Genomic DNA, 19,235 nt, shown 5'->3' on the forward strand with positions numbered 1-19,235 from the left:
AATGGTGGCACATAGTCCTTTTTTTTAAAATCTCTTTCACTGCCTGATAGCCCTGCGGCCGAAACCAGGGTGCCTATTCCTCATCAGCAGTCTTTGAAGCAGGCGGCTGGTGTCTACGCATGTGTGAATGATTCAGTGGTCTATACGGCGGCGCATATCAATGAGATCAGTGACATGTTAGGAAGAGTAGTAGGGAGTGGAAAGGAAGCCGCTGTACAAACTGCCTGGCCAACCCACAAGCAAACACAATGTTGTATGATTGAGCTCTCCCCATGGTCATGGGCGCTGCTCCGCAAACAAGGGGGCTGCACCCCAAGTTTAGTAACAACGACCTGAGTAGTCACACCTTGGCTGTAAACACACGCAGCCCTACTATCCGTGGGGGTCAAGTTGAAAAAGCAAGTGGCCTACTAAGGGGGTCGCATAGTATGGATTTTATTGATTACCCATGAGGGGCCACTATTGGGGTCACTAAAAAATCTAGTAATTAGAATACCAAGGGCCTGGCCAAGAAACAAAAGAAGGTAAGGGGCCTAGAAGGTTGGCAAATTCGGGTGGAGAGTCGATTCCCTGAAAACAGCAATGTTGCACTGAATCGTGCCTGTATCTTATCCCTACTGTCAGAAGTCCCCTTACTACGGGCTATATCTTCCAAGATTGTTTTCGACCTCATTTTGAAGGAAGCCATGCATCTTCGTCAGTAAGGGTACGAGTTGTTCCCGGGTTGGCCATCCTTCGAAGTCATTCAATAAACCAGACCAGTTTTTGCCTGGGACAAGGCAAAATATTGACTTCAAGATACACGTTCCACAAGATTTGATTGTACAGAGGCAAGTGAATTGGGTGAGTGAGGACACACAAGGCGTTGTTGATTCGGATAACTGGTCTTGGGTGGCAGACTCTCAATAATCTCTCTTCATGCTGGCCTCGCTATTGATGATTCTTTTCTAAACATTCTCTCATGGAACAGCTGTGGTCATATGAACTTAATCACTGTTTAGGAAAGATTCTAAAGGGGTATTGTATAATTTTACTTCAAGAGACCTGTCTAATAGAGTGCCCTCTGCTTGATGGGTACACCACCTATGTGCAATCGGCTGTGAAAGATCTTCGGGGCAAGCTCTCCGGGGGATGGTTCTATGTCATTATTTCGATTTGTGTAGGTCACCTAACCAAAAGACTGATTTTTTTCAGCTGATTTTTGGCAGCCTACAAAAATTCAAATAATGACATACACCCCCCACACCACCCCCTGCCCATCACCCAGCTACACTTACCATTTTTAGTCAAAATCGGGGGGTTTCACCCTCCGAACCCACATCCCTCAGCCCCCGCTGCGCCCTCCTTTCTCAAGCCCCCGAAAATGCACACAAACACATACACTTAGACACCACACATACACAAATGTACCTGATCCCCTTCATCGCTGCTTCTTGGTCCTGGCGTGCCTCTCAGTCCCTGCATGTACTCTTATGCGTTGCAGGGGCTGACAGTTCAATTTAGAAAGACCGCTCTGTGCAGTCACAGATTGGTCTTTCTAAATCTTTTTTTGTTTTCGTTTTTTTTAAACCGTCTATTGATCTAATACCCTGGGAGACTATTGATTGACATTAACAAGGCTGCAGGCATCTCATTTCACCACTTGTTACCTTCGGACAAGGGCTTTTTGGCCGAGGAGGCCTCTATTTTTCTTGGGGGTGTTAACAGAAAAGGTATTTTAAATAACTGTGTATTGGTAACGCTACATCTGTTCTATTGAAACCATGCTCGCCAATCTGTGCGCTTGAATAATGAATTGGGCAGAAAACGTTGAGTCTGGCCTCATTTGCCAAGGTGGGGATCTAAACTCCACTTCTGTGGAGATGGGTCCATCGACGGGGTAACCCGTGTGATAGGAGCCAGATTATAAAGATCACGCATGGCAGAAAATGGCTATCATGTATGAAGGAGTTGTGGTCACACTGTCTTAATGAGGCTGTGTCGGGGGACATGGGGGACATCTCAAGTCAACCTACCTCGTCCAGGGACGGCAAGCCGTCCACACTGGACTACATGTTCTCAAATGAAGCGCTGCTCTGCTGTTGTACATTTTCTGTCAAGACATGTGAGTGGAGTGATCATGAAATGTTAACTGCCACTTTTGAACTTCCTAGGAAAGTTAATGGACTTAACATGATAAAAGGGCAAACCAGGTGGGTAACCGTGTTAGGTATAAACAGCACAAAGTGGTGGAATTTAACAAATCAAGTGAACAAAACTATGCAATCCTCCACCTTGGAGTGGAAATTTGCCACATTTATTTTATTTAACTTTGCCAGTTTTATTGACAGCCATTTGAAAGGCTCGATTCCAATGTCTTGTTCAGCTAGGACAATTCACACGCATTGCTTTGATCAAAGGGTTCTCCTGGAAACACGTAAACTTAGGGCCAAAATTAGAGCTAGCAATACAAAACATGGGGGTGACAGGCAGTCTGGAACGGAAGAAACAAAAAAAGCTAGACAAACCTAAAGCAATTGGATTCGAAATTATCAAGATCATTTACTGCACAGGGATGCTGAAGTTATGTTAGAATTATTATGCAAAAGCGACACTTCCTCCTTTTGGAGACTTCTTAACAATTGCAGTAGGTCACCAGTTGATCTCTTGTTGAGCCCCATTAGCAAAGCCCTTTGGGTGACACATTTTAGAACAGTTTTTGGGCTATGAAGAAAGTGCCACATCAGCTATCCCAGAAGAGATCTTGAATAGAAAGTGGGATTTTGATTTTGATCAATCCATGGTTCATGAAGTTATTATGGGTAGTAGTCACTCAAGAGCACCTGGCCATAATAAACTATCGAATGCCGTTTTTAAACACAGCCCTGTAATGTGGTCTTGGATTTTAATGATTTACTTCGGGCAAATTATTCTCTCCCAAGTACTTCCTAATTCACGGCATACTGCATACGTTGTGCTGATTGCATACTTATGCTGATTGCATACATTGTGCTGACCCTAAAAATTACAGACGCATCACCATTTTAGATTCTGATAGTAAGGGCTTTACAGCCTTACTTTTGCAACACCTAACAGCATGGTCTCTGGCAACATGGAGGTGAAAGAAATGGCAAACTGGGTTCCGTAAAATTCACTGCACCACTCTGAATGGCTTTCTTCTAAGATCTGCACAAAACCTGGTTGGGAACAGAAAAGTCAGTTCTTTATTCGTGGTGACCTTCGACATGACCGGAGCCTTTGACAAGGTGAATAGGAATCTTCTGTGGATTAAATTAGCTAAGTGGGGCCTTCCCTGGGGTTTATTGAGCCCAAATAGTGCTTTGTATTCTGACCCTATAAGGGTCAGACTTAATAATCAGGGAGGGCTGACGCAGGAGATTCCTACTTCCACCGGTGTCAGAGAGGGGTGCATTCTTGCACCATGTCTTTTAATTTGTATGTCTCAGACATTGGAGATTCGCTAGAGAAGGTTGTGCTTGCCTCACCTAAAGTAAACAAGCAAAAGCTTATTTGGCTCTCGTATGCTGATGACTTTTTACTATTCGATTTAACGCCAGTTGGACTCCAGAGGCTGATTGAAACATTTGGCACATACGCAAGTCAGACTTTTTTTTACAAATCAATGCAAAGAAAACTAAGGTCATGCATTGTACAAAAAAAGATTTGACTACGAAATTTGTTTTCCATTGTGGATTGGAGAAACTAGATCTGGTTTAACACTTTACTTATTGGGGTTTCCCGATTTTCAATAAACAATTTAAGTCTGCTACTTGTGACTTTTTATGTAATAAAATAAAGGGAAGGAGCAATCAACTTGTTAAAATTGAGGAGAAATGTGGCTGATGTGCCATATTGCCTGCTGTAATATTTTACAAGGGAAGGATAGTTACGAAGGTCATCTGTGGTGTGGAGTTGTTTGATTTTACTTATTTAAACATGTTGTCTTATATTGAAGCATAGCTATGGGAAAATTATTCAAAATGCCTAGATCTCCGCCAGCTGCTGCCATTTGTTATGAACTGGCGTTGAGCTCACTGAGGTGCAGTGGAATGTGGCGTTTTTACATTTTATGTGTTAAGATATTCAACGCTTCCCCAGGAACCCTGTATGATGACTTGAAAGCAAACGTGAATTTGCAAACTGAATTGGGAATGGGCATGTCTGTAAATCATCTTTGTATTGTGTGTGACAAATTGCTGAATGACATTGGATCGACTCGGGAAGATTTGAGGAACGATGGGATTGGCAAGTAACACTTGACACAAATGCATAGCTATGTCACATTAGTTCATCTGGTTGGAGACCACAAGAGCTTGGTGTCCTCGCCCCGTTTCTGTCTATTTACCCTGGAAAAGCAGCCTGTGGAACATTCTTCAGATTCCGGTGCAACTGTATCTGGACTAAATAGATCTTATGAAAATACAAGAAAATACCTTCAGAAGACGCAGGATGTAGAATTCTGCTAGGACCAAATTGAAACTTTACATCACTTGATTCTTGAATGTCCCACAGTGCATAATACTTGCCTTAGATAATCTAATCTCTTTTATTGATACAGTGTGTCTTTGGGAAAGATGTCTAAGAGGCAGCGTAACTTCATATGTGGTTGCAGTGGTGGGATTCATGGGTTCCTTGAAATTGGAAAACTTGGTTATTAACTAAATTGTTTCACATGAACTTCGTTTTAATATCTTTAACTCTTTTTTTTATCAAAGTGTAGTATTGAATCCGATTTTATCATGTATTCATCTTTTCATCTTTTTCCACCTCCATTTTCTTTCTTTTTTGCTATGCGGATGGATTTCAGGATGTTGTATTGTTGGAAAAAACATGTGAAAATGGGAAATCATTTTTTGTACGTTTTTTCTACTTTGTCGGTCTGCTATTTATATGTCCCCTTCAATTTCTTCGTTTTTGTTAAAGGTTTAATATCTTCTTTTTTGTTAAAAGTTTCATATGAGCCAACAACAATAAATAAAAACAATAAGTACCTTTGGGCCTTCCCGTGCACCGTTCTTTTTACCTGGAACAAGAAGTCCTGGGACCTGAGTGTCTGGTACCTGAGTGTTACACCAGAGAGAGACAAAATTCCTGAGGGACTCTGGCCATCCTGGATCCCCAGCTCCTTCCGATGGCAACTCAAACCCCCCCTCCCAGAGTCGGAAACCACGAAGAACAATAGGGCCAGGGGAGGACAGCGCGAGTCCAGCCCTCCAGAGCCCCAACCGCCATGACTCTCTACCTAGGACAGTCTGCCAACTCCCAACTAGAAATGGGGCCCAGAATGGCCTCCATATCGCTCCTTATGCTTTAGAATTGTCTCATGTTCATTCTAATTGCTTCATGGGGTTGTTCTACCAAAGATTGTAAGCGCGCCACAATGCATTCCCAATAAATCTCACACCCGTAACAGCTGTTCTTGTACATCCCTAACTAGAGATGCACCCTACAGCCCGCTACACCAGTTATCCACAGCTGTTTCATGCATTCCTTACCCTTCCATCCTGCAACTCTTACTCCTCAGGTTCACACCGAAAGGCTCTGTCCCAGCTACTTCCGCTTATGCGCCTCAGCGCCATGCCAAATGTCCTGGTGCTTTGCACCTCCATGCCATTGAGCACCCTCAATGTCCAGAGCCTTAACTCACCAAGGAAGAGAAAAGGGATTCTCCAGCTGTTACGCCACTCAATATGTGGCATTGTCTTCATCCAAAAGACCCACGTTTTCAGAAACATTAACCACTTTTTAGATAACCCTACTTTCCATTTCAGTAGTTTTCGCATCCTACAGCTCCAAAAAATTAGGGTTTGCGATCCTCATATTCAAGGAGCTCCCCTTCACCAAGCACATGATACGTAGGTACCCCGATGGCCCATTTCACATTCTCAAGATAGCCTGGGCGGGCACAGTCACCCCTGCTGCGATATATGCGCCAAAAGAGGCACAGGACCCCTTTTTCAAGACACTCAGCCCAATCCTCTATGAATACACCAAGGGCCATCTAATCATGAGTGGGGACTTTAACACGACACCAAACCCTTCTCTGGACAAATATTTACCGCCAAAACAGACAGATGTTTGCAATGCTCTCACCCTTGCGATTCTCCCGTTATTGCGAATATAGCGCAACGAAAAGTTTGCCGCAAATTTGCATTTTTGCCAAAACCTTAAACGTGTGAACTCTCTTTCTATAATTTCCCACTTTGCCTTTGAGATCCAAACTACTTTCTTCTGATTAAACCATCGCTTGTGATTGTGTGCATTTGTTCAAAGCGGCTCCCTGAGGAATTTATAATAATTTAAGCATTTTTCCACACATTTAGAGTTCTTGCTCAGCCACTTTAAAAGTCATTCTGACAGTTGAAAAGCCCACTTTGTTTTTCTCTTTCTGTGTAAGGGGGGAAGGGGGAAGTGAGACACTGTTTGATCTGTACTATTTCTGAATACCTGCTATCTCCTCACATTTATTTAAATTTGCTTATTGGTGAGTGGAGGTGTGTTGCAGGGGGAATTGTTAACCACAGTGCTATCTGTTGTTTCAGACCCATTTAAAGTTGTGTGTTCTCTGCTGCATTCTGCTTGTGTTTATAAATTGATTCCCAGTGTATTAAAGATATTATTCAGTGTTCTGTCACCCCATTGGTGACTGTTGTGTCTATTAAAATATATATTGTGATTTCGATCTTAAATAAATAAAACCTTTTACAAACCAGGCTGATTCATGGTCCAGCGTGACCCAGGGTATTTTTAAGTAAGGGGTGTGATACGAGTGGTACATCTTTCAAATAATTGAATCTATATATCAAATAGTTTTTCCATTGCGCTGTACACTAGGTCGAGAGCAGAGTGTATCGCCTGATTGAAATCCTTAACAGCGCCATGAAAAGAAAAAACAGGAAACTTGAATTAGAATGGAGTAAAAAAAACAATCAGGTGAAGAAATTACAACTCCAGTGAAAATTCCACTCATACAAGAAGGAAATACATAAGGCGAAAAGGATCTACTACGACAACAGAATAACCAAAGCCACCAACATCCAAAAGGAATTGTTTAAAATCCATAAATGAAATAAGAAACCCTCCTGGCTGCAACAATTCTCCAATACCTTCACTGAAGCTATGCAATGACCTTGCAGACCACATCAAAGACAAAATCACCACCATCCAACAAATCATACAAAGCAGACCAATCGACTAAAACATGCGACCCACCCGAAGCTTCCCCCAATTATCAGCGGAGACATCCCTCATGCAGGTAAGCAATAGCAACAAAGCAGTCCCCTCCCCCCGACATACACAAATCAATCCTCACACAAGGAATGCTCATGGAATACTGCAGAAACCTTTTCAACCAATCACTTTTAACAGGAGAAATACTGCAATCATTCAAAGCGGCATACATCAAGCCACTCCTCAAGGACACAGCAGGAAACGTGGAAGACCTCCAACTACAGACCCATATCCAACATCCCCTACCCAGCTAAACTACTCGAGACATACGTCTACAGAATAAAACAAGAATTCATAAAAGAGCACCAACTGTGGTTCCAAGCACAAGTAGGCTTCAGACCGATGAGAGGAATGGAAACAGCATTGCTCACAATCTGGGACGATCTAAAGACTAATGCAGACTCAGACAAACGCACAGCTCTAACCCTTCTGCACCTCTCTGCAGCATTTGACACAACCATGAATTCCTCATCCAGAGACTAGAAGAAATAGGAATCACTGACGCAGCCCTACTATGGATTAAATCCTTCCTAACAACAGGACAGAAACCATCTGGATCAAACCTTCCAAATCTACTACAAGGGAATCCACCTGCGGAGTACCACAAGTATCATCCTTCTCCCCATTGCTCTTCAATATATGCCTGATGCCACTAATCAAACTCATCAAAAAACACGGCCTCACATGCTACAACTATGCAGATGACACACAGATCGTCTACAAAAGACAAGATACACAGGAAGAAAATAAAACGCTGAACAACTGCCTACAAGAGCTCTACAGTTGGATGAACACAAACAGCCTCAAACTCAACCAGGGCAAAACTGAAATAATGATCATAGCTAAAAGCGAGGAAAATAACCACTACATCCCATGGCCAACAGAACTGTGTACCCCACCGACTCCATCAATAATAGTAAAAAACCTGCGAGTCTTGATGGACAACAAACTAAGACTTAAACTACAAGTAAACACCATGATCAAGAAATGTTTCTTCCTGCTACAAACAATAAAAAGGGTCCCACCATTCTTCTCTTTCACCCAAAAACACTCACCATCATCGCATTCATGTCTAGAGTAGACTATGCCAGCAGCCTATAACTAGGAATGCAAGAACGACTGTTAAAAAAACGTCAGCGCATCCAAAGCACTGCAGCAAGACTCCTGCTCAGACTACCACGAACAGAACACATTACCCCAGCACTGAATATGCTCCACTGGCTGCCAATAAAAGAGAGAATAAAGTTTAAAACAATGTACGTAACGCACAGAGCAGTCCACGGCCAAGGAGCAGAGTTCCTAAAGAAAGAAATAACTGTCTACCATCCAACAAGATCACTCAGATTAAGCAACGACATTCGCCTAGTACCAAACCCTTACAACAAAAGAAAACTCAGAGGATCACCCTTCACTCACCTGGCAAATTTAACCTGGAATAATCTACCAAAAAACATATGCAACACAAGGGGTCATTTGGAGTTCAGAAAACTACTCAAAACTTGGCTCTTTGCTCTAGATTCAGGAGGAATTAACTGGGAAGAAAGGACCACAACAAAACCGTGAATACCCCTGTAGGAAACCATAATCCCTAACCTGACCATCCATTATAAAAGGAGAGGTGGGTGAGCACAGCCCACCCAGGCCCACATGCCGCAAATCCTAAAGGGTACTTGGATAGGTGAGGGCAACCCAAGAGGATGGACAATAAGGGACAGGTCCTGTGACCAAAACTACACCTGCCACAGGGCAGGGAAAATAGTGGAAATGAGCTATATACACAAGCCACGGGGGCCGCACAAAAGAGGGCTCCCACTACGCACCATGCCTGCCAACCAAACGGTCAAACTAGAGTACTAAACATACAGGATAACCATAAAGGTTGGGTGCAGAAAAGACAAAGTGGTAAGAAATCGACAAATACTTGAAAACCATTATAACAGTACCTTGAAATGTAAACTTTCTGCATACTCAATTTACAGAAACTCACACAACCACCTCTCTGCACAGCAATCCGCATGCACTTCACCACATTGCAACAACAGACTAACAACACACACCCCGACACAACAGCACATAGGAATGCTGGCAGTGACCAAAAACACCACTTAAGCTCAGCGAACAATGCAAATCCAACTGAAGTGGCCAACAGGAAATCACAACTCTCACTTTCCTATTCCCAATACACCCTAATAACCCTCTCCCTCATCCCCTCTTCACACCCTCCTTTTCAGATACGCCAGAGTCCCTGGGGACCACAGCAGTGGTGACAGTGCGTGGTACAAATACCTTTATCATTAACTTCTCCGAAAGAACCAGGGATGCTCCCCCAGAGGCATGGCAGCCTTCTGGGCAGAGACTAAAGCAGATTCTATCAGAGACATCTGCAATACTGCAACCTGAGCTTCCCCAATACTTTTATTCTTCACTACAGGCTGGTGAACTAACTCAATAAAAAGCACATATGAGCAGTAATCAGTGTACATGTGTTGTGTATTACAATGTGGGCACATAACATTGGTCCTGCTTATGAAATCTTTGATTAGTAAGTACTGTGACGAAGAAGGGAGGCAATGATCTACGATGTAGGGTAATGATGATTATCCTTGGTATTCTACCATTACACAAAACACTGATTTACCAACCTCCTCCTCTTAGGCACGCGCACCTCTCTTTTTTTGCTCCTTGCACAACCACGCAAACTTGGACTCAACAGAGGGTGTTTCAACACATTGGCCCTCGACTTTTTTGAAACAGGTGCAGCGGATACATAATGCACAGAAAGATAGGTCCTGGCCCTTTTGTGCATGTTCTTTTATCAGAGACAGCTGCATGTTGCAGTTTTTGTTCCATATCTCTTCAATTAGAATGCAGGCCTTGCCCAGTAGAGTAGCCGATTTTGACAAATGCCTGGGGCGCCCTGCTTACAGATGATACCATTAAAAAAGTCTGCGTTTTTTGTGTGATGATCTTCGCCACCTGTCCTTTTGCAATAACTATTTGCAGTACCTTCCTGTTGCATCTGTTGGCCATGGCCATTGCTAGCTGTGTCTGAGGGGGCTAAAGCCCGGGGTCTTTTGGTTGTAGCCACAAATAGAAGCTCAGGGCCAACAACCAAACGGCTAGCTTGCCCCGAGTCCTGACATTAGCATAGCCCCAGATCTTTGCCAGAACCAGCATAATCACCCCTGCTGTTGGCACGAGGGTGATGGGTCACCCAAAGAAACTTGGTGTTAGGAGAGGTTTGAAAAATGTCCCTTTAGTTAGGACAGTAACATTCTTCCATCATCAATGTTACATTCAGAGGTGGATATAATTGCCACTGGCAAAGCGAAATAGGCAAAGTTTGCCATCCATTTCTTATTTTGACAGCGAATTCCCCCAAATGTCTGGCAATTCGGGGGCCAAAACGCTTTGCAGCCCCTCAATTCTCAAACTTGCAAGCAAAATACCCCCAAAGAAACAAAATGTCGGCACAAAAGCAAAGCACCCGAAATGGTCAATTTCACTGTACATTGGTGAAGCGAAAGGATAATGTCCAGAATTCCCCAACTTCACCACTCAGTGAACTTTTGCTGTTTCATCCACCCCACTTATGATGACATATTCTTATCCTCCAGGAAGAATCACGAAAGCAATGGTTTGTGTGCACTTACATAGCTCTCAACTCACACGCACGTGTTTGGAGGGTGTCACCCGCCTTGCAATCAGCCGATTCACCCGCCAAGTCCCCGATACGCTCCTTCACTTCAGTTGGCTCTCACCCACCCCCCAAAAAATCAGGAATTTCCACCTGCCTTAGTGACACAAAAGGCGGAGAGCTCTGCACTTACCGGCTTCAAAAGTGCCGCGGTGTTATTTGGCGGGAGGTCCCCCACCACAATCCTGAGCTTCCAATCGCCTTGCACGCTGAACGGCGCGTTGACGTAGTGCATGAGACTGATCACCACCTCCCCGTCCACTCTCACTTCGATTGTGTTGGCATTCCTGTCGACGGAGACCTTGACAACAACAAGCAGATCTCGTTACAGGAGGACAGTGCGGGGGCATGCTTATCAATGGAGCTATTAAGCAAGACTGTCATTTTCAATGCCATGTTTTTCTTTTCTATTCTTGTTCCTGGAAATAATGCTTTCGACATTATTAACACAGATATCAATGGGGAGAGAGTTAAAATTCTGAAACAACGGGCATATTTAGTCAACTACATTGTCGCCCAAGATGTCAGAATTAGACACACTTTCGAAGTGAAGAACGCAAAACAATAGATCTCTTGTAAGCCATTAGAAATTACAAGCATTATTAAAAGAAGTGAGTCTCCGGATCGCCAGAAATGTTGATTTGTCATATGCTGGACCACTCTCAGATCCATAGACATAGATAGTTGTCGCTGATCTTCTAATTGTGTACATTTATATCTAAAAGGGCAGTATTACTTGATTTGCCAAAATTAATGATCGGTTCTGGCTGCTAAAATCTGGCCTCTGAAAGCAGGTGACCTGGGTTCTAATCCCAGCTTCCCCACTTCAGCTCATTGTGTGATCCTAGGCGAAATCATTTAATCTACCTCTGTTTCAGTCCTGTACTCTGGCAAAACCTGTGAGTTCATAGAAATGGGCTTTAATGCTTCCATTGCGGGCCAGGAGAAACCGCAGATATTTATAAATAACAAATAATGAAGGAAGGCCTTGGTGTAGCAAAGTAAATGTTTAATTTATGTCATGAGCGATATCCTTGATGGAGATCAGGCATACAGGAAACGGGTCAGAAACCATTGAACGCCTTCTCATTCCCATGGTCACGTGGACAGTGCTCCAGCAGCCAAATTCATATATTGCTTTCAATGGTAGTCCATCACAAAAGCCATGTTTTCTTCACACTTGATCAAAAGTGCACACAAGTTACCTGCAGCAAACACCAAGGCTCTATAGCTATTATCGGCAGTATTTAGGAACCCCTAAGCAAACTCCCCTCCACCCTGAACTTCAAAATCCACCAATACGAGGAAGACACCCAGCTATAGCTAAAAATCTCCTCCCTCAATTACATCCACGCCATCAGGCCTCATTGCATTCGTGAGATGCTAGTCCAGTACTGATTTTAATTTTGCATTCTGGGATTTATCTATTTATTTATTTTCATTTTTAAAGGGCTCACACAGCCCGGGGGCATCAAGGTGCAGTTAAAGGTTATATGTCTCTTAGTTGCGTATTTATAACACGCTTAATACCCAGAGGTTTCTAAGCGCGGACCCGGAGATCAAACCTGTGTTGCTTTGTGTCGTCTTGTTTCCAAGGTGAGCACGTTGCCGCTGAGCTATCCTCCCGGGACTGGTATCGGAATTGTAATCCCATATTTTGCCAATAAAAACCCAGGACTACAAAACCCTGAATGCAAAGCTAAAAAACTAGGACTGGACCACTCACACATACAATGATAAAAATCAACTGCCTCTCTGAAGCGAAACTCTACGAACACTGAATCCGTCACACTCCAAGCCTGCCTAGCAAATGTAGACATGGCTGACAGATATGCGACTCCGGTATCACTGTCCAAGCTCTAGTCTTCTCTCACATAGTTGGCAACAACTCCCTGCTAAGTTAAGTGCTCACCTTGACCTAAAGCTAAGCAATCCTCTGTCCGGCCTGGCTCACAGCTTGAACCAAATACCCCTCAGAGTATTCCTTCTTAGCCCAGGGTCCCAGATGATTCGCCGTCAGTCAATAATGATGCTCAAACCCATCTCACTGGTTCGGGCGATGGGGCTTTGTTCAGTGGGTAAATGTGACAAGTTTCCCAATAAGTCACTCGACAAAGTAAATACGTGTGGGGATTTTATTGCAAAGAAATATCATACAAGAACAAGCAACTAGGGCTCCCAGTCTAGGGGTGGTAAATGTATGCTTTGTCCCTAACCTTGAAGGGGGCTCCCAGCTCCCTAGCCCAGGCACCCTGCACCCAAAGGTCTTGCCACAATACAGGTTCACTGCAGCCTGGGGATACCCCTACAGTCTAAGCTGTCTCTAGCCTGGGGGGCCTAACTCGGGAAGGTTTGATTGCCCTGGCTGCCTGTCCTCTGTATGACAGTGTCTCAAACTTTAACCTCACTCTCCTCTTACTGTGTGTCTCTACTGTTCTCCATCCTCCTATTTCTACCTTCCGCTTTCTTGCACTGCACCTCTCTGCACTCTGATTCCTGGTCTTATTGCTTCTACCCCATATTCTGTCTCTACTCTCCGCCTCCCTCCTGATCTAATCTGCTTCCCTCTAGATTTTACTCTTTCCTTCACTAGTCCTGCCTCTTACTTCACCCCTCTCTCTCACACTTTCTCCCCTCTCTACTCTATCTTCCAGTCCTAGTCTATCTTCTCCCCACCTATCTTTACTGCCTCCTACCTCTTATACCTCTCTCTCCCTCTCTCGCCCTCTCCCGCCCTCTCTCTTCCTTCCTCTCTCTTCCTCTCACACATACAATCAGCAAAATCGGACCAATCCCTTCAGTCCCAGCACCTTACCTTCACTCACTCTAAACACACCAAAAGTCTCCGCCAGGTCCCCCTTCACCTACTGCACATGCCTCTGGTTTCTTGGCACCCTTCACCTACTCCACAACACCTTTAACTGTCAAGTGTCTCTCCTAGCTTTCTATATCCCTCTCCTTGCTGCCTATAACCCTGCTTCCTTTGGCCTCCTTTGGATTCTTGAGTCAGCTGCTTCCCTGGGCCAATCTCTTTCTAGTCTAGTGCCAACTCTTCCGATCTCCTCCCCTTATAGGCTGATAATTCCCCATGAAGTCTTCGCATGGGTGTTTTGGTCCCCGTCCTTTTCAGCCTCCATTCTTGTCCACGCTGCCATGCGATCTCCTGCACTGCTTGTCCTCTTGGCCTCTCCTACACTTTGCAAGTCACTGTTCAGATAGGGTTTGGGAAGTGTTCTTGGGTCTCCCCTATTCCCGTGCAGTCTTGTGCTAGAGCTAGTCTTGCAGACACTGCCCCACTGCGCCCCTGTCCCCATTCTGTGGTGTGTGGGATAGATGTTGGGTCTCCCGTTCGGCTCCAGAATGGGGGAGGAGAGTCCACTTCCATTAGGGCAAGCAGCTATTTTCTCCTGTTCTGGGCCAGGTCTTGTCCATTGGTCCCCAGTGCATTGTGCTACTTGTAGTGTTCTGTCTTTGGATATTGCTGCCTCCCAGGAACCACTGGAAAGATCAGACAGAGAGACCCAGCCAGGACAGAGGCTGATAAGCATCGGTTCAAAGAATGAGGCACTCATCCACATTCATGGATTCACACATGCTGGGGATGTGGGTCCTCTTCAGTTACCCCACATTACCTCTAGAGTAGGTCTAGCTCTGCTGTAGCCCTGCTAGGTTTGCCTATAACAGGCAGAGAGCCCCCCCCTCTTTACAGGGTCAGCCCCATGACCATGACACACCAATCAGGATCACTGCATCTCCAGGTGATCTAGGTTGTACTCTGGGAGTTCTGTGATACATTCAAAAGGACTAGATCACTTTCAATTTCCCTTTGTGGGTTTTTCTAGACTGCAGGAGCAAGAGTGTACATGACAAGCTAACAACGTCTGTTTTAGGTGTGTTTTAGTGATATTTCTTGCCCGTGTATTCGATTTGTGTGCTTTCTGATCACTACTTGATTGACTTTTTCTCTGTATTTATTAAGCCCCCTTTGTCATCTTTCCCTTTTACCCCTACTTTCCCTCTTAAAATCACCACAAAGTTTCCCGTCTATTTTCTGTTCATTTTCTCCTCTGTGCTACCCGAAAAAGTTTAATATTGCTTAATATAAGCCCATATCTCATTTTTATTCCTCATCCCGTTTGGGGTGTGCACGTCGTATTATGGCTTAAGTAAGTGCTGCCGTTTGTTTCCTTTTTTGCCCTGCACATTTTTTTTAAAGAAACCAGTAAAAACTGTTTCCTTTTGCATTCCAGCTTGGTTGTGAAAATGTAAAAAAAAACAGTTTGTGACCCAGCGAATCCTTATTTTTTAGTCACCTTTCTTGGTGTGCCCGCTAAGCCTATATACATCCATTTGCTTGCCCTTGTCAGCCCTTTGTCCGTGTTGTTATTGTCTAGTGTTAGTGTTTCCTAAGGAGACAGCTAAAATCATTACGTAGGGAAGGGATTTTGAGTAGGGAGAGTTTGAGAAGGAATGGAAGGTTGACTTATTTTGGGTCGAGCATGTTAATTGCTAGGGGAAGGGCACAATGTAGAATGGTGTGCCTCCTGTGTCAGTCAGCCAACATAGATTTAGTTTGGTAAAAATTCCATGAGATCAGATGCACTCTGAAGAGTGCATCTGATCTCAGTTAATATATATATATATATATACAAAATCCTTTAAAAGGCATATAAATAGAAACAAGCCTCTACGAAACATCTATTTTTTGCATCCATGATGAAATAAATCTATAAATCTCAAAACAATCCTTAATTTCAAAATGAAAAAAAACATTAGCATAAAATCATTTTACAACCATAAGCTGTTAAAATAAAGATAGACATTACAAATGTACATATTCCTTACATGTTATAAAACGGACAATTAAATAATCACCCCCCCTTACGGGCCTCGAGTCTTTTTTTTAGTTGTCTGACATTTTTCTGAAACTAAGAAAAACCCCGAAGGGACACAACATCTTGACAATGTAAGCACATGGGCAAAGCTTGTGAAACTGTCTGAATATTATTGTTTTGATTTTCCAGAAAAGATTTTGTTGACCACAAATAATCTTGACAGTTAGTTGAACAACTTAGACATCTCTCAGTAGATGGTGATACATACAAGGCAATATGTGGAATATTTGACCTAATTTGTTTCTTGTTGTTCTGAACTCTTCCAGTGTAAATTAATTGCCCATTTGGAAAAAGCTCCCTGTAACAGGTTACCTGTAATCGCTTCATAAGAGTGACATGACCAGGCTCGCTGGTAAGGGGGATCCCAGGTATGTATGTAACTGGCAACTCAGGGGAGTACAGGACGTCTCCCCTGGTTTTATGTTCGATACGTGACCATGCTCTGCAGGTCAGTTCCACCATGTTATTTACGTGGGATAATCTATTGGGCGCTTTAAGGATAATGGCCCGCAGCAGGAAGGGTACCGCTATCGCTCTTTCCACTTCCACATGCGATCTGGCTCCCTGCTTGCCAAAACCAGAATAGGAGGAAGCTCGCCTGTGCTACGTTGTAGTATATTTCAAACTCGGGTAGTGCTAGACCTCCCCCTGTTTTGGCGTCGTCAGCTTGTCCCAGGATATTCTGGCCTGATATTCTGGCCTGCTTCCCTGCCTAAACAAAGCTCAGCAACGGTGATTTTAAATAATCCCAGAAATATTCACTAGGTATTGGCAGTGGAACATTGAGAAAGATATACATGAATCGAGGTAATAGCACCATGTTAACCATCGAGGTTCAAAGGTCAGTTTCCCCACCTGTCCATTGCAGACTAAGCCTGCTCAAGCACCTTGTGGTAATTATGTTTATACAGGACAGCTGGGTCCCAGCCAATATTGACCCCTAGGTACCAGGTGTGGTCTATATGCCATTGGAACCCCCACCCATCTTTATACTGGTCCGTGATCCCCGTTAGCGGGAACAGGACAGATTTGGTAGCATTCACTCTAAGGCCCGAGAAGTCCCCAAATTGAACAACATCCTGCATCACTGGATCTCTCTCTGTCAGGGGTTCTATCGCCAACGCGAATAGCAGTGGTGACAGGGGCAGCCCTGTAGTGTACCTCTCTCCAGATTTATATTCGGTGTGTACTGTCCGGTCACCCTTATCTTGGCTGTCGGCAGTGAATACAGCAGTGACACCATGGAAATAAATGGTTCTCCCATCCCCATCCAACACAGTATTGTGAACAGGAAGGGCCATTCCACTGAATCAAACGCTTTAGTAGCATCTAGTAAGGTTGCTACTATTGCTTCCTCCTGTTGTACCACAGTTATCAACCCAAACATTCTCCTTAAACCTGTGTGAGGTGGACTGCCCTGGGATGAATCCAGCTTGGTCTGCTTTTACAATTTATTGCATCAGGTGCAATATGTTGGCGAGGATTTTATTGTCCAGGTTGATGAGGGATATAGGCCTGTAGGAAGAGCATTCATTTGGGGCTTTATCTGGTTTAAGTAACACCACCACCGGCGCTTCTCTTAGGGACTCCGGCAGTCGGCCGTCCTGTAGGCTTTGATGGAACATCTGAAGTAAGTACAGAGCGAGTTTCCCAGCATATTGCTTGTAGAACTCTGCTGTCACTCCGTCGGGCCCGGGGGACTTCCCAGAAGGGAGAGACTTAATAGCTACATGAACCTCCTCCAGGGACACCTGGACGACTCAACCACTCCCTTTTCTCCTGAGTACACCAATAAAGGGCCATCTGGTCTAGGTAGTTGTTGACTTCTTGTTGGGATACTTGAATGTAGAGGAGTATAACTGAGTGTAGAACCGGCAGAACTCCTGGGCTATCTCTACGTCTGCATATCTATCCTCCCCCTGAGTGTCTTTTATGGAGAGGACCCGATCTTAGAGATTGTCTAGCTTGGCAGACCTTGTGAGCATCTTACCCGGTTTCTGACCTTCCCCATACTGCCTTTCCCCTGCTTTCTTTGTGAGAAATGAGCGCTAGGTCATTGAATAGCTGAAGATGTTTCTTAATCTCTGCTTGTTCCGATAGGGTGGATGTGGGTGCCCTGGATTACAGTCCTTTAATGTGAACCTCAGTATCGGATAACTCCCTCCTCATCTGTTTCAGTACCCCAGATTCCCCCGTTTTACATTCCCTTAAAAGCTTTCCCACCGAACCCCAGGTGATCCCACCGCCCCCTCATTAATCTCGAAGAATGCGTCTATTGCACCTGCCAGACCTTCTCGGAACAGTCCGTCCGTTAGCCCCTCGCTCTTGAATAGCCAGGTTGCCCGCTCTTTATTGCGGCCCGTTAGCCCGACTGCTAGCAGTTCCCGGGGCATTGTCTGATAATGTGCGCCCTAAGATATTCACCTCTGTCACTTTGCCAGTCAATGAGTGAGAGATCAAGAAGAAGTCCAACTGAGATGCTGAGTTGTGGACTGATGAGTGATATGTGTACTCCGATGTTTCTTGATACCCGACTCTCCACACATCACTAACCAGCCATGTCAGGGACAAGCCCTGTAATTTGCCAGTCCCTCTGGGTACTTGCCGGTGGACCCGCCCCCCCCCCCCAGTGCGGTCCCGGGTCTGGTCCATGACTGCGTTGAAATCCCCTGCCCAGATTAGTTCACCAGCTGTAAGCCTACCTAATTGGGTATCAATCCAATCAAATGCCTCTGTGGTGTTGATTTGGGCCGTAGAAGTTTACCAGCTTGTACCGTCTGCCTTGTATAATACCTTGTACTATCAGGCCCCGCCACTTCCCTATCTTTGCTTGTGGAGACCATTCTGAATCCAACAGACTTGTGGATTAGTATACACGCCACCCTGGCAAATAACGAATATGAGGAGAAGTAGCAGTGGCATCCCCATTCTTTCCCACATTTGGATTCTATCTCTGGCGACTGATGCATTTCCTGTAAGAAAGCAATTCCCACCTGGTATCTTTCTATATGTAGCAGGACTTTACGACTTTTGGACATGCACATTAGACCTCTCATGTTCCATGTTATGTTTCTAAGTGATCCAGACATTACTTTCCCATATCAGCATACCTGTGCCAGAGCTCATAGTTTGCGTAACCTTTCTACCTTTAAGACCACGTGGACCAGCGCATTGAGGTAATATTTGATACCTCTGTAAACCGCTAGTTCTGTTTCTCCCCTCCCCTATCCTCCCCCACTCCCCCTTCCTTGATCCCGTCTGATCCACTGTCTTTTTCTCCATCCCTCCCTCCTCCCCACCAACAAACCCAACATGTCAGTAATCTTAATTCCCTCCCTCGCTACCTTCTGACAACCCCAACCTGTCAGCTACTACCCCCACCCTCCCCTGTTAACGCGCTTAAGCTTTCGCTT

The 19,235-nt window shown here is 44.5% G+C and overlaps 1 protein-coding gene across 1 annotated transcript in view; it reads right to left on the reverse strand.

Annotated features, from left to right (window-relative positions):
- Positions 1-19,235, reverse strand: part of LOC138491650 (vitamin K-dependent protein S-like) — a 313,966-nt gene that overhangs the window by 151,223 nt on the left and 143,508 nt on the right. Inside the window, exon 4 of the mRNA XM_069618286.1 lies at positions 11,061-11,228. Coding sequence (XP_069474387.1) covers positions 11,061-11,228 — 168 coding nt within the window. The remainder of the gene's footprint in view (positions 1-11,060; positions 11,229-19,235) is intronic.

The sequence above is a fragment of the Ambystoma mexicanum genome, chromosome 10 (genome assembly GCF_040938575.1).
Source record: "Ambystoma mexicanum isolate Mex_15411 chromosome 10, UKY_AmexF1_1, whole genome shotgun sequence".
NCBI lineage: Eukaryota > Metazoa > Chordata > Amphibia > Caudata > Ambystomatidae > Ambystoma > Ambystoma mexicanum.